The 21457-nt window shown below is 38.7% G+C and overlaps 1 protein-coding gene and 1 long non-coding RNA gene across 7 annotated transcripts in view; both read right to left on the bottom strand.

The window, feature by feature from the left end:
* Window positions 1–9352: 9352 nt before the first annotated feature.
* nav3 (neuron navigator 3) overlaps window positions 9353–21457 on the bottom strand; it is a 315297-nt gene continuing 303192 nt past the window's right edge. For all 6 annotated transcript variants that reach the window (XM_082168169.1, XM_082168167.1, XM_082168166.1 and 3 more), the window contains 12 exons: window positions 20707–20860; window positions 19545–19731; window positions 18074–18171; window positions 17868–17963; window positions 17623–17791; window positions 17288–17523; window positions 16519–16673; window positions 15917–15988; window positions 15530–15726; window positions 15331–15449; window positions 15041–15244; window positions 9353–12432 (listed from right to left, as the gene is read on the bottom strand). In XM_082168169.1, coding sequence (XP_082024295.1) covers window positions 12313–12432; window positions 15041–15244; window positions 15331–15449; window positions 15530–15726; window positions 15917–15988; window positions 16519–16673; window positions 17288–17523; window positions 17623–17791; window positions 17868–17963; window positions 18074–18171; window positions 19545–19731; window positions 20707–20860 — 1807 coding nt within the window. In that variant the 3' untranslated portion in view covers window positions 9353–12312. The remainder of the gene's footprint in view (window positions 12433–15040; window positions 15245–15330; window positions 15450–15529; window positions 15727–15916; window positions 15989–16518; window positions 16674–17287; window positions 17524–17622; window positions 17792–17867; window positions 17964–18073; window positions 18172–19544; window positions 19732–20706; window positions 20861–21457) is intronic.
* On the bottom strand, window positions 12597–15031 carry LOC309497936. The gene is made up of 2 exons (XR_014205769.1): window positions 13922–15031; window positions 12597–13787 (listed from the first exon to the last, which is right to left on the bottom strand). It is a non-coding gene; the product is annotated as an uncharacterized lncRNA (long non-coding RNA).

The following is a 21457-nucleotide window of genomic DNA, read 5'->3' as shown; positions in this document are numbered from 1 at the left end:
ATAAGTGACAAAATAACACCAACAACAAAATGACCTTGTTATTTGTACACGCTATGACTATACAAATCACAACATGTAAATAGGAAAATGTTGGCGTTATTTTGTCACTTATTGGGAGCAGTATGCTAGCTGGAGCCGTTTACCTCCAGTCTTTGTGCTAAGCTAGGCTAGCGCCTAGCGGTGGGTGCGTCAGAGTTACGGCACGCATGGAGATGAGAAGGGTATGGACTTATCTAACCCTGGGGGATACGGTGGATAAGCTAAAGTCCCAAAAAGTCAGCGTGTTCCTTTTAACATGGTAAGGCAGAACTACATTATTCATGTTTTTGCTGCAAGAAACCTTGACTAACCTAACTGCCCGTTTGAACACTTTGCAGGTCATGAAGTTTTTGCGTGTACATAGACATGTCACTGCATTTACACTAGCCTACGTGCAATTATCTCAAATGATGATTATATGACATGAATTCCTCCGTGATTTTCTCTTGATTGCTAATTCTTCCAATGAAGAGGATGTATGATTGGAGAGCAAACTGTGCTGAACCCTCCATGCGTTGCCTGTGTTTGCTACCAAGTAAAAAAAAAAATAAAAAAGCACTGTTTAAGGTGACCTTTAGGTTACAATACAAACCCAAAAGCACTGTATTACCATGCCATTGTACTTTTTGGCATTAGAGTTGGGAGAAATAAAAGTGACTTTGCATGTAAATTTGTGTAAATGCAGAAATCTGAAATGCTGATCTTATGGACAGCGGGGAGCTGATACCACATCAGCGCTCTCACTCTGAGATTTATGTTCCATATGGGCCCAGGTGACTCTCATCCCCTTTAATCTATGAAGGTGACCTAAGCCAGACCTCCAGTCGATCATCTCTCACTCTCTCTGCGCACACTTAGACTTGCTAATTCATCTTCCTTTTCAGCACTGCACCCTGTGCAGGTTCCAGGCTCTAATAGTTTATTCTGTGTGCTGGAAATGGAGCAGAGGCACAAGCAGATAAGTATGGGGTGGGAGGCCATTCGGCTCATCTCTCCAGCACATCTCATTGTCCAAACATGGAGGAGAGATGATCGGTAAGCTAAGACACCGGCTTACAGGCAAGAGAGCATGATTGATACGGAGAATCCGTTAAGCCTTTAGTCAATAAGGCTACAAGGTATTGCGTGAAGATTCTCATGGGTTTGTTTTGGCAATGGGTGCTGATGATTTGGAGGATTCACAAGCACGTGGTACTCACTGGTTATATATTTGTTTTCTAGCTGGTATAATTATGTATAAAGCACTAATATTAAGAAATATAATTTAATGTGATGGCCAGTGTTGGGGAACATTACCTTTTGAAGTTACCCATAACCAGTCAGTGCAGACAAATTTGGTAATTGTATGCTTTGTCATGTCATGTTTTTTGCAATTTCACACCAACTTTGAATCGGCCAATGAAAAATAAATGTGTCAATGCAATTACATCAATTATTTGTAATTGTTGGTCTATGTAAAGAGCTAGACATACATAGTTGGCCAATTTCGGTATGTTTAATGCCACTGTGAACAAGTTAAAAACTTAAACTGATTACAGTACGTAGGCTATTAACTGCAGTATTTTTTTACACACATACTCGTGAGAGATGACAGATAACCAATTGCTAGATAATGCGAGGTGAGCATTCTAAGCATTCTATGAGTGGTAAGTTAAATTTGTGCAATAAAATGTTGCGAAAATTCCCTTTAGCTGTCATTTAGCCTATACTACAATTACCAATATATTCCTGTACAGTAGGCCTAGTATTTATGTGACTTTGGTACTTCGAAGAATACCATGGTAAGTTACTACCACGGCACAACGAAGTGAAAAAAGTTTCTGCCATTTACAGCGTTTTAATGTAACTTACTTGTTTACCTGAGGTGAGTCGTTCACAAGCTGCACGTGCAGGTGTTGAACCTCATAAATGCTTTCTTCATAGCCAGCAAACATGGGACGCTTTTGCAGGCTTGGTTTCAATGGATTGTAGGTGAATGTCCAGCGCTCTTCGTGTTTTCTGTCTTCTAAAATCTTTTGTTAGTGTTTTAATGAGTGAGAGAAGCCGCTCAAAAAGATTAAACGCGTGAGCGGGCTGTCACTGTCAGAATGAGACATACAGAATCGCGAATCGATTCAGACCGTTTTGCTATATCCTTTGACCGATTTATTAAAAGGAACCGACTCCCAAGAGTGATTCAATCGCGAATCGGACAACGGTGAAGTAGTTGTGATTCTAATATTTATTTAGCCTATTTTATAATTAGTTGAATTGTTCATTTATGTTTTACCTGAAAATGTTTATTGAAGCCTATATGATTATAACAGTAGGCCTACTTTAAATATATATATATATATATATATATATATGAAGAGTTCAGATGCAAAAGCCTCTAAGTGCCATCTGAAATTTTCTTCTAGAATGATCATTTTTATCAAGCTTGTCTATTTAAGTTCAGTCATTTCACTTAAATGACAATTAATAGGTCATTTTCATTGCCATTTAAGTGAATTTACTGAACTTAAATATACAAGCTTGATAAAAATGATCATTCTAGAAGAAAATTTCAGATGGCACTTAGAGGCTTTTGCATCTGAACTCTTCATATATATATATATATATATATATATATATATATATATATATATATATATTAGTGGATGTGGTGTAGCCTATGAAAGTGCTGATGAAATGGAGATTTCTGGCACAGTGCTTGAGAAAAAAACTGATTTTGAGAAAATAACCTTTAAATATATGCATTTTAATGTACACTACAGTCAGTAAGTTTGTTAAATTTTTTATTAAAACTTTTATTCAGCCTGGATGCATTCAATTGATCAAAAGTGACACTAAAGACTTTCAAAAAGTTTCAAAAGATTTCTATTTCAAGTAAATTCTTTATCACTTTCTATTCATCAAAGTATCCTGACCTGAAGAAACATTATATTACGGTTTCCATACGAATTTTTTCTTGAGGAGCAAATTATTTCTGAAGGATCATGTGACATTGAAGACTGCAATGGCTGTTGAAAATTCATTTTATAACATAAAAATTCACTTATACATTAAATATAAAATGATGAAAAAAATAAAACTGTGAAACAATAAAATAAACCTCTTACTGCCCTCACTTATGTAAGTAGAGACTACTCATTTTAAATAGCCTTTTCACAAAAGCAAGCCACAAAAATCTATTTCTATTGAAACATTGTATTCAAAAAGCAGGATTCTCAGACACCTACTACCTGATAAAAGCTTGACTGATGGGAAGCTGATATAATTAATGTGGGTGTTTTAGAGAAACTCACTGAAATGGCTGACACCCGGTAATTTCCACCGACCGCTCAAGCTATAATTTACCTCATTATACCACACAAAGGCACTTTTTATTATTTCTGAAAAGTTGTTATTTTATTTTTTTATTTGTCGTTTTCATGAAAGCACTGCATGTTGTTGTTCATTTTAGATGATCTCATGGGTCTTTGTACATTATAATTATGAGCAACTGACCTCCCCATCCCACAGCCCACTGGAAATGAGGGATTTAAAATGTTCTTGAATTATTTAGCATTTGATTAGCTCAACACACAGGAAAGTCGTGATCGTGAGCTTTTTTATTATTATAATTGTTATTTTTTTTTGCATGGAGTTCGACTCTTGAGACTCAAAACTTTATGTGCAAGTAAAAGAGCTTGTCTAGTTCGATCAGAGATGATCACTGGAAGCACTATGAAGTTCTATGAATGAAGAAAAACAGAAATATAAATAGGCCTATGTATTTTTAAGCAAACCTTACTACTATGTCCTGGTGTTCAGAAATAACAGGACATTTTTATTTAAATTACGTAATGGATTAAAAATACACTTTGTAATAATCGGCTGTGTCCCTAGTTTTGTCTTCGTATTGAAAGGTCTCTTCCTATATTTTAGTATTTTATAGTCCCAAATCCAATCATTTTAAATAACTGTGCTTTCACAACCTTATGTAAACTCCTATACCTATTCTTAGCTTAGCTAATACATGAAATGAATAATACTGTTATTTTATCACAGCAGGATTTTTTGTCTGACTGTGGTGAAAATGATTTGCCAAATCTAGCATATTTGTATCAGTATTGTGACATACTGTGTATCTGAGTTATACGGCTTCTCAAACACGATAAATTGTACCGCCCTTGCACCAGTAAACACGTGAAGAGAAGAGAAGAGAAGAGAAGAGAAGAGAGAAGAGAAGAGAAGAGAAGAGAAGAGAAGAGAAGAGAAGAGAAGAGAAGAGAAGAGAAGAGAAGAGAAGAGAAGAGAAGAGAAGAGAAGAGAAGAGAAGAGAAGAGAAGAGAAGAGAAGAGAAGAGAAGAGAAGAGAAGAGAAGGGGAAGTTGATTAATGTGCATGGATAAATAAAAATAAATTCTAATTTTACATTAAAAAATATGAATTGTCAATTTTGATCATGATGACTTTACAGGGTGGTTTGTAGGTTAAAGGTATATAGTGGAGGATTTTCTTTTTCCGGGTGGATCATCAAGACTATTGGTCCTCCTAATTGTCAATCATTCTGGTGATATGTTTACGTTAGGCCGTCATACGTGCTCGTCCCTAGGTAGTTTTCGCTTTCTGCGCATGCGCACTTTCAGGTGTAAATGTGTGGTGAGCTACGGTTTCAGCCATTCATTGAAGCTCGCCGTTCTCACAGGGTTTTTTTCAAAATGTCTGAGGGTCGCAAGAGAAAAAGTGTCTACGAATTGTATGGCAAGAAGAGAAAGGCCTCTGAAGAAAGAAACAAGACCAGAGTGTTTTTGGGAGAATATTTCACACGCTGGTGTGCGCTAAAAGCACAGGTTGGGCTTCCCACTGATGCCTCAGTCGCGAAGTTTCTACTCGACAGGTAAAGTTTGGCATGCTATTTGGAGAAATCCATTTAAAATCACTGCTAGTAAAAGTTAATGTAAGCTATGATTAGCGATGCTAGCGTTTAATAGGCGTTCCCTCTCGGGAGTAGGTAGAGTGTTGCGCATGTGCATTTTTTCAAAAAGTGGAGAGGGCGGTTCTTTTCTAAAATTCGGGAAAATCCTCCACTATACCTTTAATTATTCCTTATACATAAACTTTTTTCCCCCTGTAGCTTATTTCCAGTACCAATTTGATACCAGGAAATTGCCTAACTGAAAACAGGTGTTTTGCTGATGGAATTACTTTTTATTCAAAAATAAATGTTGTTTTTCAGCATTTTCAACATTTCAACATTCAACATTTTCTGTGTAGTCTATTTGAAGCAAGCAGGTAAGATGTTCTAACTAATCAAATCAGCTTATGCCATCAACATGGAGAGAGTTTTAATCTACTGAAAATTCCTCATCCGCCGGAGGGCATGAATCTACTGACGTCTTTTGTGAACCAGAGAGAATGATTCACTGTGAGGTCGTCTCTTTTCCCAGCACTCTGAGACACAATGTTCCAGCCTCATTTCAATTACACTGCCAACTCATGCAGATCAATAATCAGCTATTATGAAATTAGACACTGATAAGCCATTTATTTATCTGACAAGTGAAAGCCCAGAGAGATTGAAGCTCAGAGTGATGCTGGGAAAAGATCGGAGAGCATCAATCAGCACTACACAGTTACACACTTACATTTTCCATGACTTTTTCCATCAGTGTATACTGTCCTGAAATGGAATCAAGCGGGGTCTTGCTTCCTCAATAAGACATTTTATCTACTAGTCTGTTTGTATTATTGTCAGGAGAAGAGTACGTTCAGGGCATTTACTCATGCAAAAGAAGTTAAACTCATACTTATGCAAGTAGTTAACCCTAAAGCAGGGGTTCTCAACTTTGGCCCTCAAGGTCCATTTAGCTTCAACCTTGATCAAACTTACACAGCTTTCTTGTAATCCTGAAGACCTTGATTAGCTTGCACAGGTGCGTCCGAAATCGCATAACTGTCTGAGTATAACCACATTTGAATGTGAACTTACTTCAAGTATTTCAAAAGTATCTTCTATGAATATATGTAGAATTAATTAAATTAGGACATACTACATCTGCCATGTTGTAACTGTCATGTGACCTACAAGCATCAGTTGCAGTTGCTTCACTGCCATAAAAAAATCCTCTCCCATGGCCTCATGGATAGAAAGTGTCCATCTGACCGAAATCAATCTTTTGAGTTGGCACTTATTTTGAATAAGTAATTGGGCTACTTCACAATCGCTAAAAAAATAGGTTTTATAGTATGAATGTAATCTAGACGTACAACATTCGCCATGTTGCGTCGCGCCACTGGCATTCACAAATCCTCTCCTGAGGCCTCATGGGATAGTAAAGTGTCCATCATATGTACACTTCAGAATCTCCCTGGGAAGAAGTAGGTCATCCGTGTACTCTTTTATGAGTAGGCAACTGTGAATTTCAGACATACTTCTTTTGTCACTGTTTTTCACCTATAGGGAAGTATGCGATTTCGTATGCAGCCAGAATCTCGGCATAAGTAGTAGGTCATCCGGATACTTTTCACACTACTCTACTGTGGTGTATGTTTTTCGCATACTATAGTATGGAAGTATTCAGTTTCAGACGCAGTGCAAGATTTCCTCACTGCAGTCTGTAGCACAATGATATACTGGATTAAACCCAATACATAGAGATATTTTTTTGTCCCAAACCAAGGGGGTTAAAGGGGTTAGTATTTGTTGTAGCAGTGAGTAGGCAATCAGGACTGTGATTAACTTAGTAATGAAATCTTTATAATTGGCTGCGGGGTGGAGTTTGGGGAATAAATCATATATCCAGTATATTGTGTTTATTCCAGTATGTCATTGTGCTACAGGCTACAGTGAGAGCAGCATCCTAAACTCTGCAGGAAAAAGACCTTGAGAGCCAGAGTTGAGAACCCCTGCTTTCTAGCCTGAACAAAATTATAAACGCAACACTTTTGTTTTTGCCCCCATTTTTCATGAGCTGAACTCAAAGATCTAAGACTTTTTCTATGTACACAAAAGGCCTATTTCTCTCAAATATTGTTCACAAATCTGTCTAAATCTGTGTTACTGAGCACTTCTCCTTTGCCGAGATAATCCATCCACCTCACAGGTGTGGCATATCAAGATGCTGATTAGACAGCATGATTATTGCACAGGTGTGCCTTAGGCTGGCCACAATAAAAGGCCACTCTAAAATGGGGGGTGGGGAACTGGTTCCGAAAACCAGTCAGTATCTGGTGTGACCATCATTTGCCTCACGCAGTGCAACACATCTCATTCGCATGGAGTGAATCAGGTTGTTGATTGTGGCCTGTGGAATGCTGGTCCACGCCTCTTCAATGGCTGTGCGAAGTTGCTGGATATTGTCAGGACCTGGAACACGCTGTCGTATACGCCGATCCAGAGCATCACAAACATGCTTAATGGGTGACATGTCCGGTGAGTATGCTGGCCATGCAAGAACTGGGATGTTTTCAGCTTCCAGGAATTGTGTACAGATCCTTGCAACATGGGGCCGTGCATTATCATGCTGCAACATGAGGTGATGGTCGTGGATGAATGGCACAACAATGGGCCTCAGGATCTCATCACGGTATCAATAAAATGCACCTGTGTTTGTTGTCCATAACATACGCCTGCCCATACCATAACCCCACCGCCACCATGGGCCACTCGATCCACAATGTTGACATCAGCAAACCGCTCACCGACACAACGCCATACACGCTGTCTGCCATCTGCCCTGTACAGTGAAAACCGGGATTCATCCGTGAAGAGAACACCTCTCCAAAGTGCCAGACACCATCGAATGTGAGCATTTGCCCACTCAATTCGGTTACGACGACGAACTGCAGTCAGGTCGAGACCCTGATGAGGACGACGAGCATGCAGATGAGCTTCCCTGAGACGGTTTCTGACAGTTTGTGCAGAAATTCTTTGGTTATGCAAACTGATTGTTGCAGCAGCTGTCCGGGTGGCTGGTCTCAGACGATCTTGGAGGTGAAGATGCTGGATGTAGAGGTCCTGGGCTGGTGTGGTTACACGTGGTCTGCGGTTGTGAGGCCGGTTGGATGTACTGCCAAATTCTCTGAAACGCCTTTGGAGACGGCTTATGATAGAGAAATGAACATTCAATTCACGGACAACAGCTCTGGTGGACATTTCTGCAGTCAGCATGCCAATTGCACACTCCCTCAAAACTTGCGACATCTGTGGCATTGTGCTGTGTGATAAAACTGCACATTTTAGAGTGGCCTTTTATTTTGGCCAGCCTAAGGCACACCTGTGCAATAATCATGCTGTCTAATCAGCATCTTGATATGCCACACCTGTGAGGTGGATGGATTATCTCGGCAAAGCAGAAGTGCTCACTAACACAGATTTAGACAGATTTGTGAACAATATTTGAGAGAAATAGGCCTTTTGTGTACATAGAAAAAGTCTGAGATCTTTGAGTTCAGCTCATGAAAAATGGGGGCAAAAAATAAAAGTGTCGTGTTTATAATTTTGTTCAGTGTATATCATTTTTGATACATTAATTTCTAAGGCCTCCAAATTCATTAAACCCAACATTATCAAAACTTCTCCTACTTGTCTTCTGTTGTCTGATTGATAGTTCATACTTTTTAGCTAGAAAATGGCCTTTTTAATTAAATTCTGTAAACATCACCCTTCAGCTTGTGGTAGATGTGTGTTTTTGCGGTGAAATCTTTATTACATTTTATAGCCGGCATTTTAAAATAACTCAAAATAATTTGGCAAAGTGATACATGATAATGCAGAATGGGAACTACTTTATTGCTATGTGATAAAAAAAACAAAAACAACTGGGCATATGGCATTGTCAACCAATCAGATTTAAGCTTTTAAGCAGTATAAAATGTAATATAATTTATTTAGTATTTTTTTAGTATTCAGCTAGAAGCAACATTTTGTAGCCTATATACTGTATATTTTAAAAATGTATTTCAAATTAAAACCATTGTAGCCCAGTTTTGCTGCCAAAAGAAACAAACCCCTACCTAATAGTGTATTTGTTTTTTATGCAAGAAAAGGTAAATCAGGTAAATATTGCTTACTTAATGCGTGCAGTAGAGTTATTACAAATCTGACACCCTGAGACTTGATCACAAGTATAAAGATGTATTGAAAAGTACTGTGGACTGCTATTGCTTCCAGAACCACAAGAGGGCACAACGAGGTTCATGAGTCAATCATTTATTGATCAAACTGAACTGAATTTCAAATTGTACTTTGCAACAGACAAAATATATGACTTATACATATAAGACAAAACATAATTATAAAATAATTTATTTGATAAATATATAAATAATGAATCGACACTCAATGGTCAGGTGACACCAAATACCATTTATTAGGGCTTTACAAAGACTACAAAATCCCCCAGATGAATTAAATTTGTGGTCTCTTTCTATTTACATGATATGTTACTTACAAATGTACAAAATATAAAACATCTACCAACAAATGTTCCACCTGAAAAGAAACATTTTCAAAGTAGTTCAATGTTATGCGCTCACCGAGAGATGTGTTTGCCATAACACGAAGAAAATTAAAAGAATATTTCCGATGTACCATGGACAATCACTATTTGTGTTTGAGGTTAGGGAGCATTAGGCAGTTTGAAACCTTTACTGCACTTCTTATAAATGTTTCTGTTGAGTACTTTTACACTGAACAATGGTTGACAAGCAAAGCATCAGGCACAGAGTCACAGAGTTTGGAGGTTACATACATACTGTAGCACCACTGTAGTGCTGAGGAATCAAAAATAAGCCATTTCCTGAATCAACAAAAAGGTAGATCAGAAAGAATCAAAGGTTAAAGCCTGGCAGTGAGAATGAGTTACTTAGTTTGAGTCAGAAGGTGAAGCTGGATGTGGTAAAGGCCTGATCAAATAAGACGTAAAGCTTTTCAATGGTTCTCCTATAGCACCTCGTATGAAACACCTTGTAACTCCTGACCATGTACATCAAGCTAACAGATTCAGTTACTGTAAACATGTGCAAACTCTGGAAAGTGAAAAGTCTTTCACAGTAACATTTCTGGGAAGTCGTAAGTGATTTATTCAGACACTTTAGTCACACTTTTATGTATGAATGCCATTGAATTAGACTTGCATCTTCATAATAAATTATGCTAGATCTTCAACCATTTTTTGCAATGATTTTTTTTTCACACTGTCACACTGAGCCACACTGAAGTCCTAGCAGAGTAACCACAGGTGTAGTTCGACAACTGGAACGTATCCTGATATTTTTTGGACAACACTTTATTTTATAGTGTCCTTGTTACATGACACATGTACTTACTATAGTAATAACAGTAAATTATGCATAACTACAAGCAACAAGCCCTAAACCAAACCCTAACCCTATAGTAAGTACATGTTGTCAATTAATATTACTCAGTTCTTAATTGTATTATTACACTGTAACAAGGACACCTTAAAATAACCGTTATTTCCAAAATATATGCACGTTGTGTGATTTTTTTATCTAGTGCAATGACATTCACGCATTTTTAAAAGTCCACTGAATTCAAAATTAAGCGTTTTGTGGCTTTTGTCTATGTCGGCTAGTTTTGAGGTCATTTATATGCTCTTGTACTCCTTAAAGAAAACAAACTTTATGCAGATATACACATTTAGAATTTACAGTATTTCTCTTTTAAACATATTGCAATCATAATGGACTATAAATATTAATGGCTTATCCTGCATTTAAGGGCGTATAAACATTTCTGTCCAATCAAATGCTCTTTAGAATGAAAACATCAGCTATTTTCGGCAGTCAGATTCTGCAATAACTTTTGGTTGTCAGAAAACATTCATGGGGTCTTTAAGCGTGGCTTACGTCCAAAGGGGCCAGTGTATCTGAAAGCTGCAAGACAGGAACTGTAACAGTGTGATGCAAGTTAGAAATGCTTGATGCATTGCAAAGATAAAACAGGGAATCGCTTTGGATGATTTTGCGCCCTTGAACAGTAAACTGACACTAAAGTTTTCTGAAATTGAAAAACACTTCACCTCTCACTGTACAGTTTAGAGTTCTGTATAATAACCAGTTATTACAAGACATATAAGGTTTGGACAGGTTGCTGGTTTGCTTTTTTTTTCTTTTTCTCAGTAAATCACGAGAGCGTAATGCTAGACAAGAAGAGCAGAAACGCAATACCGAGCGGGCAGAGTGCATCTTTAAGAGGCTGTGCAAGACTTGGATGTATTTACAATCACCTTTTCAACTGTGCAAAACCCACATAGCAAACCAAAGTAAAGGATGAATGAACCTCGACTACACGAACACTGGCGCGCGGGAGCGAAAAAACGTTTCCGGCGTGCACGTACACACATATAGCAAAGAAAAAACGGCATGCTAGCGAAGCGACGCGTCGGATTTGTGCTCTCGATTCAAGTGATCCCAGCTCAACTGGGATTACATAAAGATCTTTTTTACTTTTATACATTTGGACCGTTTTATAATGGCATGTTTTGCACTAAAACACTAATTGTAACAAAAATAAAATATGTGGACGTGGCATTTTTAGGAAAATGGTTGATCGGTTCTGTCCTAAGCCATCGTTTCTGCGAAAAAGGACAGCGGCACCACATTTAAATGTCTTCAGAGCTCAGCACATTTAAGGCAGCGAGACAGCACCATTTTCTGGTAATTTTCACAAAGCTGGTACACTCTCCTACAAGCAGTTGCCTCGTATCTGCGGTGAGGAGAAAACAACTACGCACACGGCCGTGGACTCGAACGAAAGAGGTCTGTGGTGCAGGAGTGCTGCAGGTCACTATACGCTTGGCAGTGAAACGAGTGGTGGACTTTTGCGAATGATTTCACAGTAGCGGTAATGACACGTTGCACGTTTTGTGCTTGTTGGCTAGAGGCGTTTCATGAATGGTGCCGGCGAGATGAGTGTAAACCACATGTTGGTTCTGGCACCACAGCAGCACCAGTTTTGTTGACTGAGGTCAGAATTCAGAATGTTGCCCTTTAGGTTTTTAAACCTCAGTGAATTTCAACTAAACACTTGCCTCTGTAAACATGTTTAACTTACGAATCGCCTCCAACAAATTCAAATTCCAGTTGTTTTTTTAATAATTAAGTAAGCACACACACTTTAACCCAGTGTCGTGTGTGCCACCAGCACCTTTTCATTCGCTGCATACTGGACACTCCACCGGAGGCGTCGGGCGTTTCATAAGCCTGTCTCATTAGCACAAGTCCTGTGGGCCCTTTGCTTTTTAAACCAACCAGAAGACTTCCTCTTCGAATAGGGCGGGGCTTAGAGGGCAGACTCCAATGAGGAGTCCAGCAGGTCGTCGTGGTGACTGGCGCTGTCGCTGTCACAGCTCTGGGCACTGGAGTAGTTTGCAGCTTCCTGTAGCCTCATCAGCATATTCATCTAATGGACAGAGAAGGACAAACACATATATTTGCGATGCGGAAGATGTTCCTCAATATCGCTGTGTAACAGTCAGTGCCAGGGTAACATGTTACAAGTAACAAATTGATGTAATTAAGTTACTTTTCAAGAGTAACAAGTTCGTAATTTGTTTTTTTTCTCCCACCATTATCCAAGTATACTTCCGTATTTATTTACTGACAAATACAATTTAAATGTATTCATGTTCTAGATCACTAGATTGTTGTAAACAATGTAATTAATGTTGCAAACTATATAAAAAAAAAAATAGCCAAGAATAGTTTTACTGTTCTGAAAGAAACGGTGTCAGGCAGTGACTAACAGTATCACAAAAGTTGTTGAGACGTTAAGGTGTGTCACATTCGCAAAATTTCGCAGACAAAAAGCTCCATTGTTTATTGCCAATAGTATAGCGATAAATGAAGCTCAGCTCAAACAGAAGTCACTTTCAAACCAAGCAGTGTTCTGTTAGTCATCGTGGCGAATTTGCCTGATCAACTTGAACGGGTTGCGAAATCTGTGAGGGAAATGTTTGCCCTCATGCAATGGAATCTCGCTTGCGCTGATGCGACTGGATTTCGCTCGCGAAAATTCGCCGAACAATGGTAAATATGACGGCACCTTTAATTTACACACAAAAGTAACACGGAATGTTTTTGAAATAAGTCCTTTTGATTAGGGCACATGCAATAGTTTACCATGTTACTTTGAAATGTATCATTCCCCAACACTGGTCTGTGCTGAACAAACAAACAAACAAACAAACAAACACACTACTACAGTTGTAATGAACTCACACAAACACACTAGTGATGTTCAAAAACACAGCCACGAAGCACGAAACTAATGGTGTTTACACAACACTCATTTGACATCAATGACCACTGTAACACTAGTTGAACAGACAGATATTGGAACAAACACAGATAGAAGGAAACGTTTGTACCTCATCATTCACATAGACACAATAGAGAGAAACACTACAACATTAAAATCCTTAAATCTATAAACACAAGCGTTATCAGACTGAACTAGATCAAACTAATCACTGATATTTAAACAAACAACAGCAGTTCTGTCACCTTATAATCTCTGAACGTCTGTTCTCAGAAAAAAAAAAAAAGAAATGAGAGGAGACAGCAAGATGAGACAGTGCAAAATTTGTGCATTTGTTTAACTTTTGACCTCAGGGAACCACAGTCATTATTATAATATTATGACAATGAAATTAGCACTAATAAATATGTGTAAAATGGCTTTTTGAGATGGGCTTTATTTATGAAATACGAACAGAACAAATTTCTGTGTATAAGTGTTCCTAAAGCCATTCTCAGCTGAACTGAATGCAATAAGTTACATACAAATGGTTTTATGTATTATTTACAAAGACTTTTGTTCTGCCCATGTGTCCTGATTCATGAACACAGTCGGTCACATTGCATGTACTAAGTGCTGCCACCTAGAGGACGTTTATTTCGTATTGCTCATTCAGACTCTTGCATTACAGTTATGTCCACAGGAGGGTGGGAGAGAGCTGTTTTGTTTTAATTCTCTCACTTTTTGTCACACACATGTCTGGTTTACTATCTTTGTGGGGACTCTTCATAGGCGTAATGTTTTTTTATACTGTACAAACTGTATATTCTGTCCCCTTACACTAACCCTACCCCTAAACCTGCACATCACACAAAACTTTCTGCATTTTTACATTTTCAAAAAAACTAATTCTTTATGATTTATAAGCTTGTTTCCTCATGGGGACCAAAAATAATTCCCCACAAGGACAAGGATTTTGTGACTTTATATTTAAGTCAAGTCAAGTCAAGTTTATTTGTATAGCGCTTTTCACAATACAGATTGTATCAAAGCAGCTTCATTTACCAAGTCTTTATTATTCATGGACATTTTGGAAATATATGTGAGCATTTGATCTAGATTGCACTGTAAACGTTATAATTTCTATGCAGAATTTTTCAGTTCTCCTTTTTGAATGTGTAAACATATGGATACATGTCAGCTATCCTTACAAATACACATATAAATGGTAGCCTGAAAAATCTGCATTCATTTCCCCCTACTCAAATATTGCCCATGTTTCACCTTGCTGCTCTTGGGCAGTTCCTAGTCTAGAAAAATACCTAGTTATTTTGCATGACTAGTGATTTAGTACTGTAGTTCTTATTATCTTATAACTTACAGTATACAATACCATTCAAAAGTTTGGAGTATGTTTAAAAAAACAAAAACATTATTCAGCAAGGATGCATTAAATTGATCAAAAGTGACAGTAAAGACATTTATAACCTGTCAAAAGATTTTCATTTCAAATAAATGCTGTTCTTATGAACTTTCTATTTTCAAAGAACTTTGATGGGGGGGTATTACATTTTTTTTAAAATAAGTTCTGAAGGATCATGTGACACTGCAGACTTTGAGTAATGGCTTCTGAAAATGTAGCTTTGCCATCACAGGAATGAATTATTAAATTAAGTTAGAATAGTAATATTACTGTATGTTTAATCCGACTCCAAACTTTTGAACGGTAGTGCATATCAAAATGAACTGTGTTTTATGAAGCTATCTTTACCAGTGGGTCTCCCTCTGTGTCACTCTGAGATACTTGTTTGGAGGTGGCTCCGTCTTTAGAGGAAGTGTAGCCATCATAGCCCACGTCCTCGGGCCGCAGCTGCAGCAGAGACTGGCCTTCATGCTGCAGGGAGGCCGAGCTCCAAGGGTAGGTGTCAATCACCCATTTGGAAGGGTCCTCCCATGCCGCCCTCTTACCATACAGCTGGAGTGATAAACAAAAAAAAAGGTTTTAGGTATAAATTGTAAGAAATACCCATAATACATGAGCGTGTGTGGTTAAATGTGTACCTGCAGTCCTTCTCGTACTGCTTCCAGTAGATATGGCACTAGAGAATAGTTCCACAGGTCAGTAAACCACACACGTGAGCCGTCCGCATCCATTGGACAGGACAGGAACAGTCGAGGACCTGGAAGCAACATGATTTAACATCTCTGGGCAAACAACCAAATCAAATATGTTAATTGGCTTGTGTGTTGTGTTTATTACCGATAGTGACGTCTGAGGAGCTGTGAGCCTCTAAGAAGGAATTGAGGTGTTGCCAGGTTTTGGGGATCCAGTCGATGATTTTGATGAGGTCGTTGCTGCGCATGTTCTTATCAATCTCAGTTTCAATCAATTTTCTTTTCAGGAATCGGCCCAGGAAGCCCTTCACCGGCTCAGTGTGGTTGGCACACAGCACCCACCTGAGGGGTTGATGGTCGGATATTACACTGAGAACATGACTGGAAAGATTTGTGTACTGTATGTGTGCAAGTGACAAATGTAAAATATGATCACTTATGGCCCCCATGTGGAGAAAAGCTAGAATAACAATCATCAGATGCTGTTTGTCTTGTTCAAAACCATCTGCTACATTGACATTGAACACAGTACCTGAAGTTGTGATGCAACTCCAAGTTTGGAGATGAGGACACACCCTGGTTCATAGTTCCTATGACATACGGGCTGTGGAAGGGACAGATGCACATAATTAGATGCAATTCATCTGCTCAGTTTCAGATACCCAAGGAAAATCCACTATAATGGGTGTCAAACTGTGGTATAAAATAGACAGTGCCAGTAAGAAATGCTGATTGGTCAATACAGCTAAAATACATATAGGAAACAGTATTTACAGTAATATTGTGAAGTATTGTGATCCTTCAGAAATCATTCTAAAAGGCTGATTTGGTACTCAAGAAACATTTCTTCTTATTATTAATGCTGACAACAGTTGAAATCAGATTCTTTGTTGAACAAAAAGTTAAAAGGAACAGCATTTAAAAAAAAACAGAAATATTTTGTAACATTATAAATGTCTTTACTTTCATTTTTGATCAATTTAATGTGTTCTTGCTGAACAAAAGTATTAATTTCTTAAAAAAAAATTTGGGGGGGTAGTGTATACTTACAATATTGATGATCTCTTGTATTTTATTGCTTAAAAGCTAAATAAATATATTTTAAAAGTTTGGGGTAACAATAGGAATCATCACCATTTGTGGTATTTGCAGTTGAGGAATCCATTGAAGATGTCACTGAGGGAGCCAATATGATGGAGGTTATCCAGAATAACTACGGTGGGGAGCTCGATCTCACACTCCTCTGTGTTGCACTGCTCGGCCAGGCTAGAGAGGTACTGCCGAAGATCCTGGTTTGAGCAAACACAAAGCTTTGTCATTACTTTAAAAGGTAACAATCAAAGTCATTCACAGGTTGATTTCCCCAAAATGTGCAAGTCTGTGGCGCTTTCGAAACATTTCTAACTTTTTTATTTTGAGCATATTGGCAACTATAGACAAATGGCATGAGTTTAGTGTGGGATTATATGTTAGCAATTTTTCACTACATCACACTTCTTCCGGATCTTGTGAACCTAAATGAGTACAATGCCGAATACGCACAAAAGCTTCTCCTGAGAGACGGCGCAATTACCATTTTACCATTATGGTCAGGGGCATGACATTTCCGTAACACGCTCTAAGCGGTTCGCCAACCAAAACATACTGGGCCAGCTGACCAATCAGAGCATATTTTCTATTTCAGAAGGAGGGGCTTCTTGAAACAGGAACTAAATGGGCATTTGAGTCACACTGGGAAGAGAGGAGCTGCAGTAATGTAAAATATGTAAAAAAAATAATTTGTTTTTTGCACAATCAAGCATGAAAACCTATTCTAGTATACCCCCAAAACAAAATCAAGACTTTGTATAGGGCATAATAGGAACCATTTAAAATGAATGCCTCCCAAAATGGAAATACATACCTTGCTGGATTTCTGGTCCACGTTGAAGCTCGCCAAATTAGTGTCGGTTACCTCTCGACCAGTCTTGGAGATGATGAAGTAAGCCAGTTTAGTGGCTAGGTAAGATTTGCCAGTTCCACTCGGACCGGACAAAATTATTCTACGGTGCTCCATCAGCAGGTTCAAATAGCGTTGAATGATGGGTTTAGGGATCAATGTATCAAACACCAAGTCATCAATACTGCCCTCCTTCACACCTACAGTACATAAACACAAAGACATTTGACTTACTTCAAATCTTTGCTGCACATTTGACCTCTTTTAGGACCCTACAAGAACCTTTTTAGGTTCCTCACCTTTGAGGGTGACAGTGATGACGTTGTTGTCGCCCACCAGATATCCACAGGGCAACAGTTCAGGCACCTCAGAAGCATGAGATCGGACCACATCCCCCATCCTGTAGCACACTATACTATCCGAATTCAGGCCCAGACTGGTCAACGGGTCCACACGGAACACATACTCCTTAATGCAAGAAAATTAATCTGTTAGATCAGAAATATTGGAACTGAAATATATTTCCAAAAGGCTAAACTGGCACCTTAAACAAGCGTCGTATTACACCATCCAACACGTCCCACTTGGTCTTTCCACTGACGCCAATGGAGCCAATCAGATACACTTTCTTCTGCATTGCCTTAGATGACGAGAGGATATGAAATGATGCTCATGAGGTATTGTTTATTAGTAGTTTCATTTCAAAACAGCTTCTGAAATTAAAACAGGATAGTTCAAATCACTCTATACCTTGGTCTTGTTGAAGTCGCTCTTGATCATGACCACTATACGGACGCTCCTGCCCTCTTTGCGTAGGTTGCCCTCATAGCCATCATCCAGCAGAATATCTGTGCACACAAACACGAACTTCAAACTCACTGCATGACAAAAATATCAAAGCCTGAACAACTCAAAAGACTTATCGCCAAATGAGTCATTGGAATCTGGGGGAGAAGAACCTTTTCAGCGCTGACAAATTCGGCAAACAGAGACACTAAAGTGTAGTTTTGACTGTAGTTAAACGCCGACCGCTTTAAGCTTTGTTGTCTGCGGGGCTGAGCTGTTTGGTTTTAACAGGGATTTAAATAAAGGAAGAGGGCTGTTAGTGGAGGAGTGCGGCTTTGATGGGCCTTGTACGGAGCTTGGTGAATGGGCAGAAGGGGGGCGCTTTGTATTCATCCTGCACGAGGTTCTGCAGAGGAGTGATAACGTTCCTTCCACCACACGTCCACCCACGCTCTAGTGCTCCTCCACACATCTCTTCATCAATTAAACAGCCCAAAGTCCTGAGAGAGAAGGAAGTCGCTACTTTTAATTAGCCGGAGAGCAAGCGAGTCCACGCCACCCCACCCCAAAACGTGGCCACAGGCACACTGTTCAAATCCTCCCTTACAGAAAAGAGGCCATTTCACTCTTCGCTGCGTTCTTTCTCTTCCCGCACAGCTGTGAAATAGTCTTTCCCATGCCAGAGTTTTCATTAACGCCACACTAGAATCATCAATAACACAGACATATGCAAATCTACACTGCAGTCCATGAGCTGAACACACTGGTGGAAAACGAAATCATCCGATTGAAAAATAACTTTCCGGACACTGTTGGCGAGATGATTATATGTATCAAGTTTGCTTGCAACGGTTTTAATTGTGACCTCAAATCCCAAATAGCACCAAGTCTCACAAGGAAACACCAATTTAACACAGTCTATCCATGTATCATCAAAACATTGAGCCATACAAATAATCAATACCAGGATTCCAGAAAAGGTTTGGATATTTTCGATGATATTTTTTGACAGGTTGTGTTGTGATTTGGTTGTATTTGTCTTAAGAAATTGCAGTTCTAAATGACTGTTCTCAAACTCTCTCAAACTCTAAAACAATAGTCCACACCACAACTATAACGATAACAAAACAGAGGAACAATATTGTAGGATTTCCTTTTCAGTTAATGAGCTATAAAAACGAACCTGAGTATATGTACACTACAGTATATGAGTTGAGAACAGCAATCAAACTAATTTATGTAATACATAAATGTCATCATATTGTCATGCTAGCTACTTTTATAACATATTAACATCTGAAGACAATCCAAATACTTTTCACAATCCCCAAAACAAGGTAACAATGGCTAAAGCGTCATTTTGATGGTGCATACTGGAAATAAACATGGTTAGACCCAAATAACTCCACGTTCAAATTATGAAGCATAGCCTGACCTGACATAATGGTGTCTGTGATGTTGAGGTTGTTCAGCGACAGCCCCAGAGATTGGCGTGAGGACGAGGAGGACGTGCTGGAGGTTTCTGAAGGTGGACGGGCTGTTTTAGCAGGTGTGGCCGCAGGTGTGGTGTTGCCACTGGACTTGAGTCTGTCATTCTCCGCCTTCAGCAGCTCAATCTCATTCTGCACATAAAAAAACAGGTCATTTCAAAACTACAATGATAGCTACAATAAAACTACATTTCTCTAACTGGACATATATACAGTACGCAGTCAACCCATACTATTATGTGACTAGAAGAAAAAAAAGGAACTTTCCCACACACTTCAAAAACTGAAATACGCTTTTGAGACATACTAAGAAGATTAGGACTTGCTCTTTGTTGTCTAAGTTTCTAAACTGTTTCTAAGGCTTTTAATGACTGTGAGAAGTTAGTTTAAAGATTTTGTTAATCTTTAGATTAGACTTGTGTGCCATGCTCAGCAAACCAGTGCTATAAGGAAAAGCTCAGACAGATACTTCAAGAGTATGAACAACACAGTCTGGTTGTTTTATCTTGGAATTAGAGCAATTTGGCCCTTTTATCAACAGTTACTTTGATCTTAGTCATTCAATCACCTTGTTTCAGACTTTAAATGATTCAGTCCAAATGTTTTATGCAGCATAAGTGTTTGCTGGCAAAGAGTTCCTTAAACAAATCAACTTTGTGGGATTCTTTAAACTTCTGCCATGAGTGTTCTGTGTGAGTACTTTGATATATATATTTTTTTTTTATTATTTTTTTTTATACAATATTGTTCAAAAGTTTAGGGTACACAGCACAACTGTTTTCAACATTGATAGTTATAAAAATGGTTTCTTGAGCACCAAATCAGCATATTAGGATAATTACTGAAGGATCATGTGACTCTGAAGACTGGAGTAATTGCTGCTAAACATTCAGCTTTGCCATCACAAGCATAAATGACATTTTAATATAATACTCTAATATTTTAATATAATACATAGATCACTGAATTGCACTAAGACACTGGATTCGAATTCACAAGACACTGATATAATGTTGCAGGGCCCAGAGTGAGTCAGCATGCATACGTGTGCGTATGTGTGTGTGTGTGTGTGTGCGCGTATGTGTGTGTGTGTGTGTGTGTGTGTACCTGCATGCGATTCATGGCTTCTCGTATCTGGTCAAGGTGGTGGGCGGAGCTTAACGCCTCCAGTCTGATATCAGTCAGCTTCAGCTCCTTCTCTCTCAGTTCGTTCTTCAGCTGTAGGATAATCTCGGCCTCGGCCTCTGTACATTCACACAGTCTGCACAAACACACACCGTACAGGGAGGAGGTGGGTCACAACACTGTTACACATCACTGAGAGCTACAAAACACAGGCGGGTTTAATGCACAACACACTCCTGGAGAATTAGATGTGGTCAGAATATTTATATGCACAAACACTTTGATGCACACAAATTCACACACTGGGCTTTGTGTTTTATATTTGTGAGGGGCGTTTGCTGCATTCCATTCAAAGTTGGACGTGAGATATTCGTTCTTGTAGCATTCTATTGTTCACAAGTGTTCATCATTAACTGTGTAAAGCTCCCTGGTTACCGCCATGTTAGCCAGACATACTTCTCCACACCTTGGTGAAACTGGAGTAGTGAATTGGTAAGAAGTCAGACTTTTAGTGGAATTCAATTGCGTAGAAAAATCTAAGTAGGAAATTCCAACATTTCGAGCTGAATGGAATGCGGCATTAGAGATCACACTCATGATCAACACAAACAGGAAGTGGGAATCCGTCATGTCCATTATTATTAAGGCTTGTTCAAACCAAGAACAATAACTATAATGATAACTATAATGATAACTTCACTAGTGTCCAGACCACTGCACAATATCTTTCTGT

Source organism: Leuciscus leuciscus, assembly GCF_965113295.1.
Source record: "Leuciscus leuciscus genome assembly, chromosome: 4".
NCBI lineage: Eukaryota > Metazoa > Chordata > Actinopteri > Cypriniformes > Leuciscidae > Leuciscus > Leuciscus leuciscus.
Note: the sequence above shows the minus strand (reverse complement) of the source record. Positions and strands in the feature narration are given on the sequence as shown.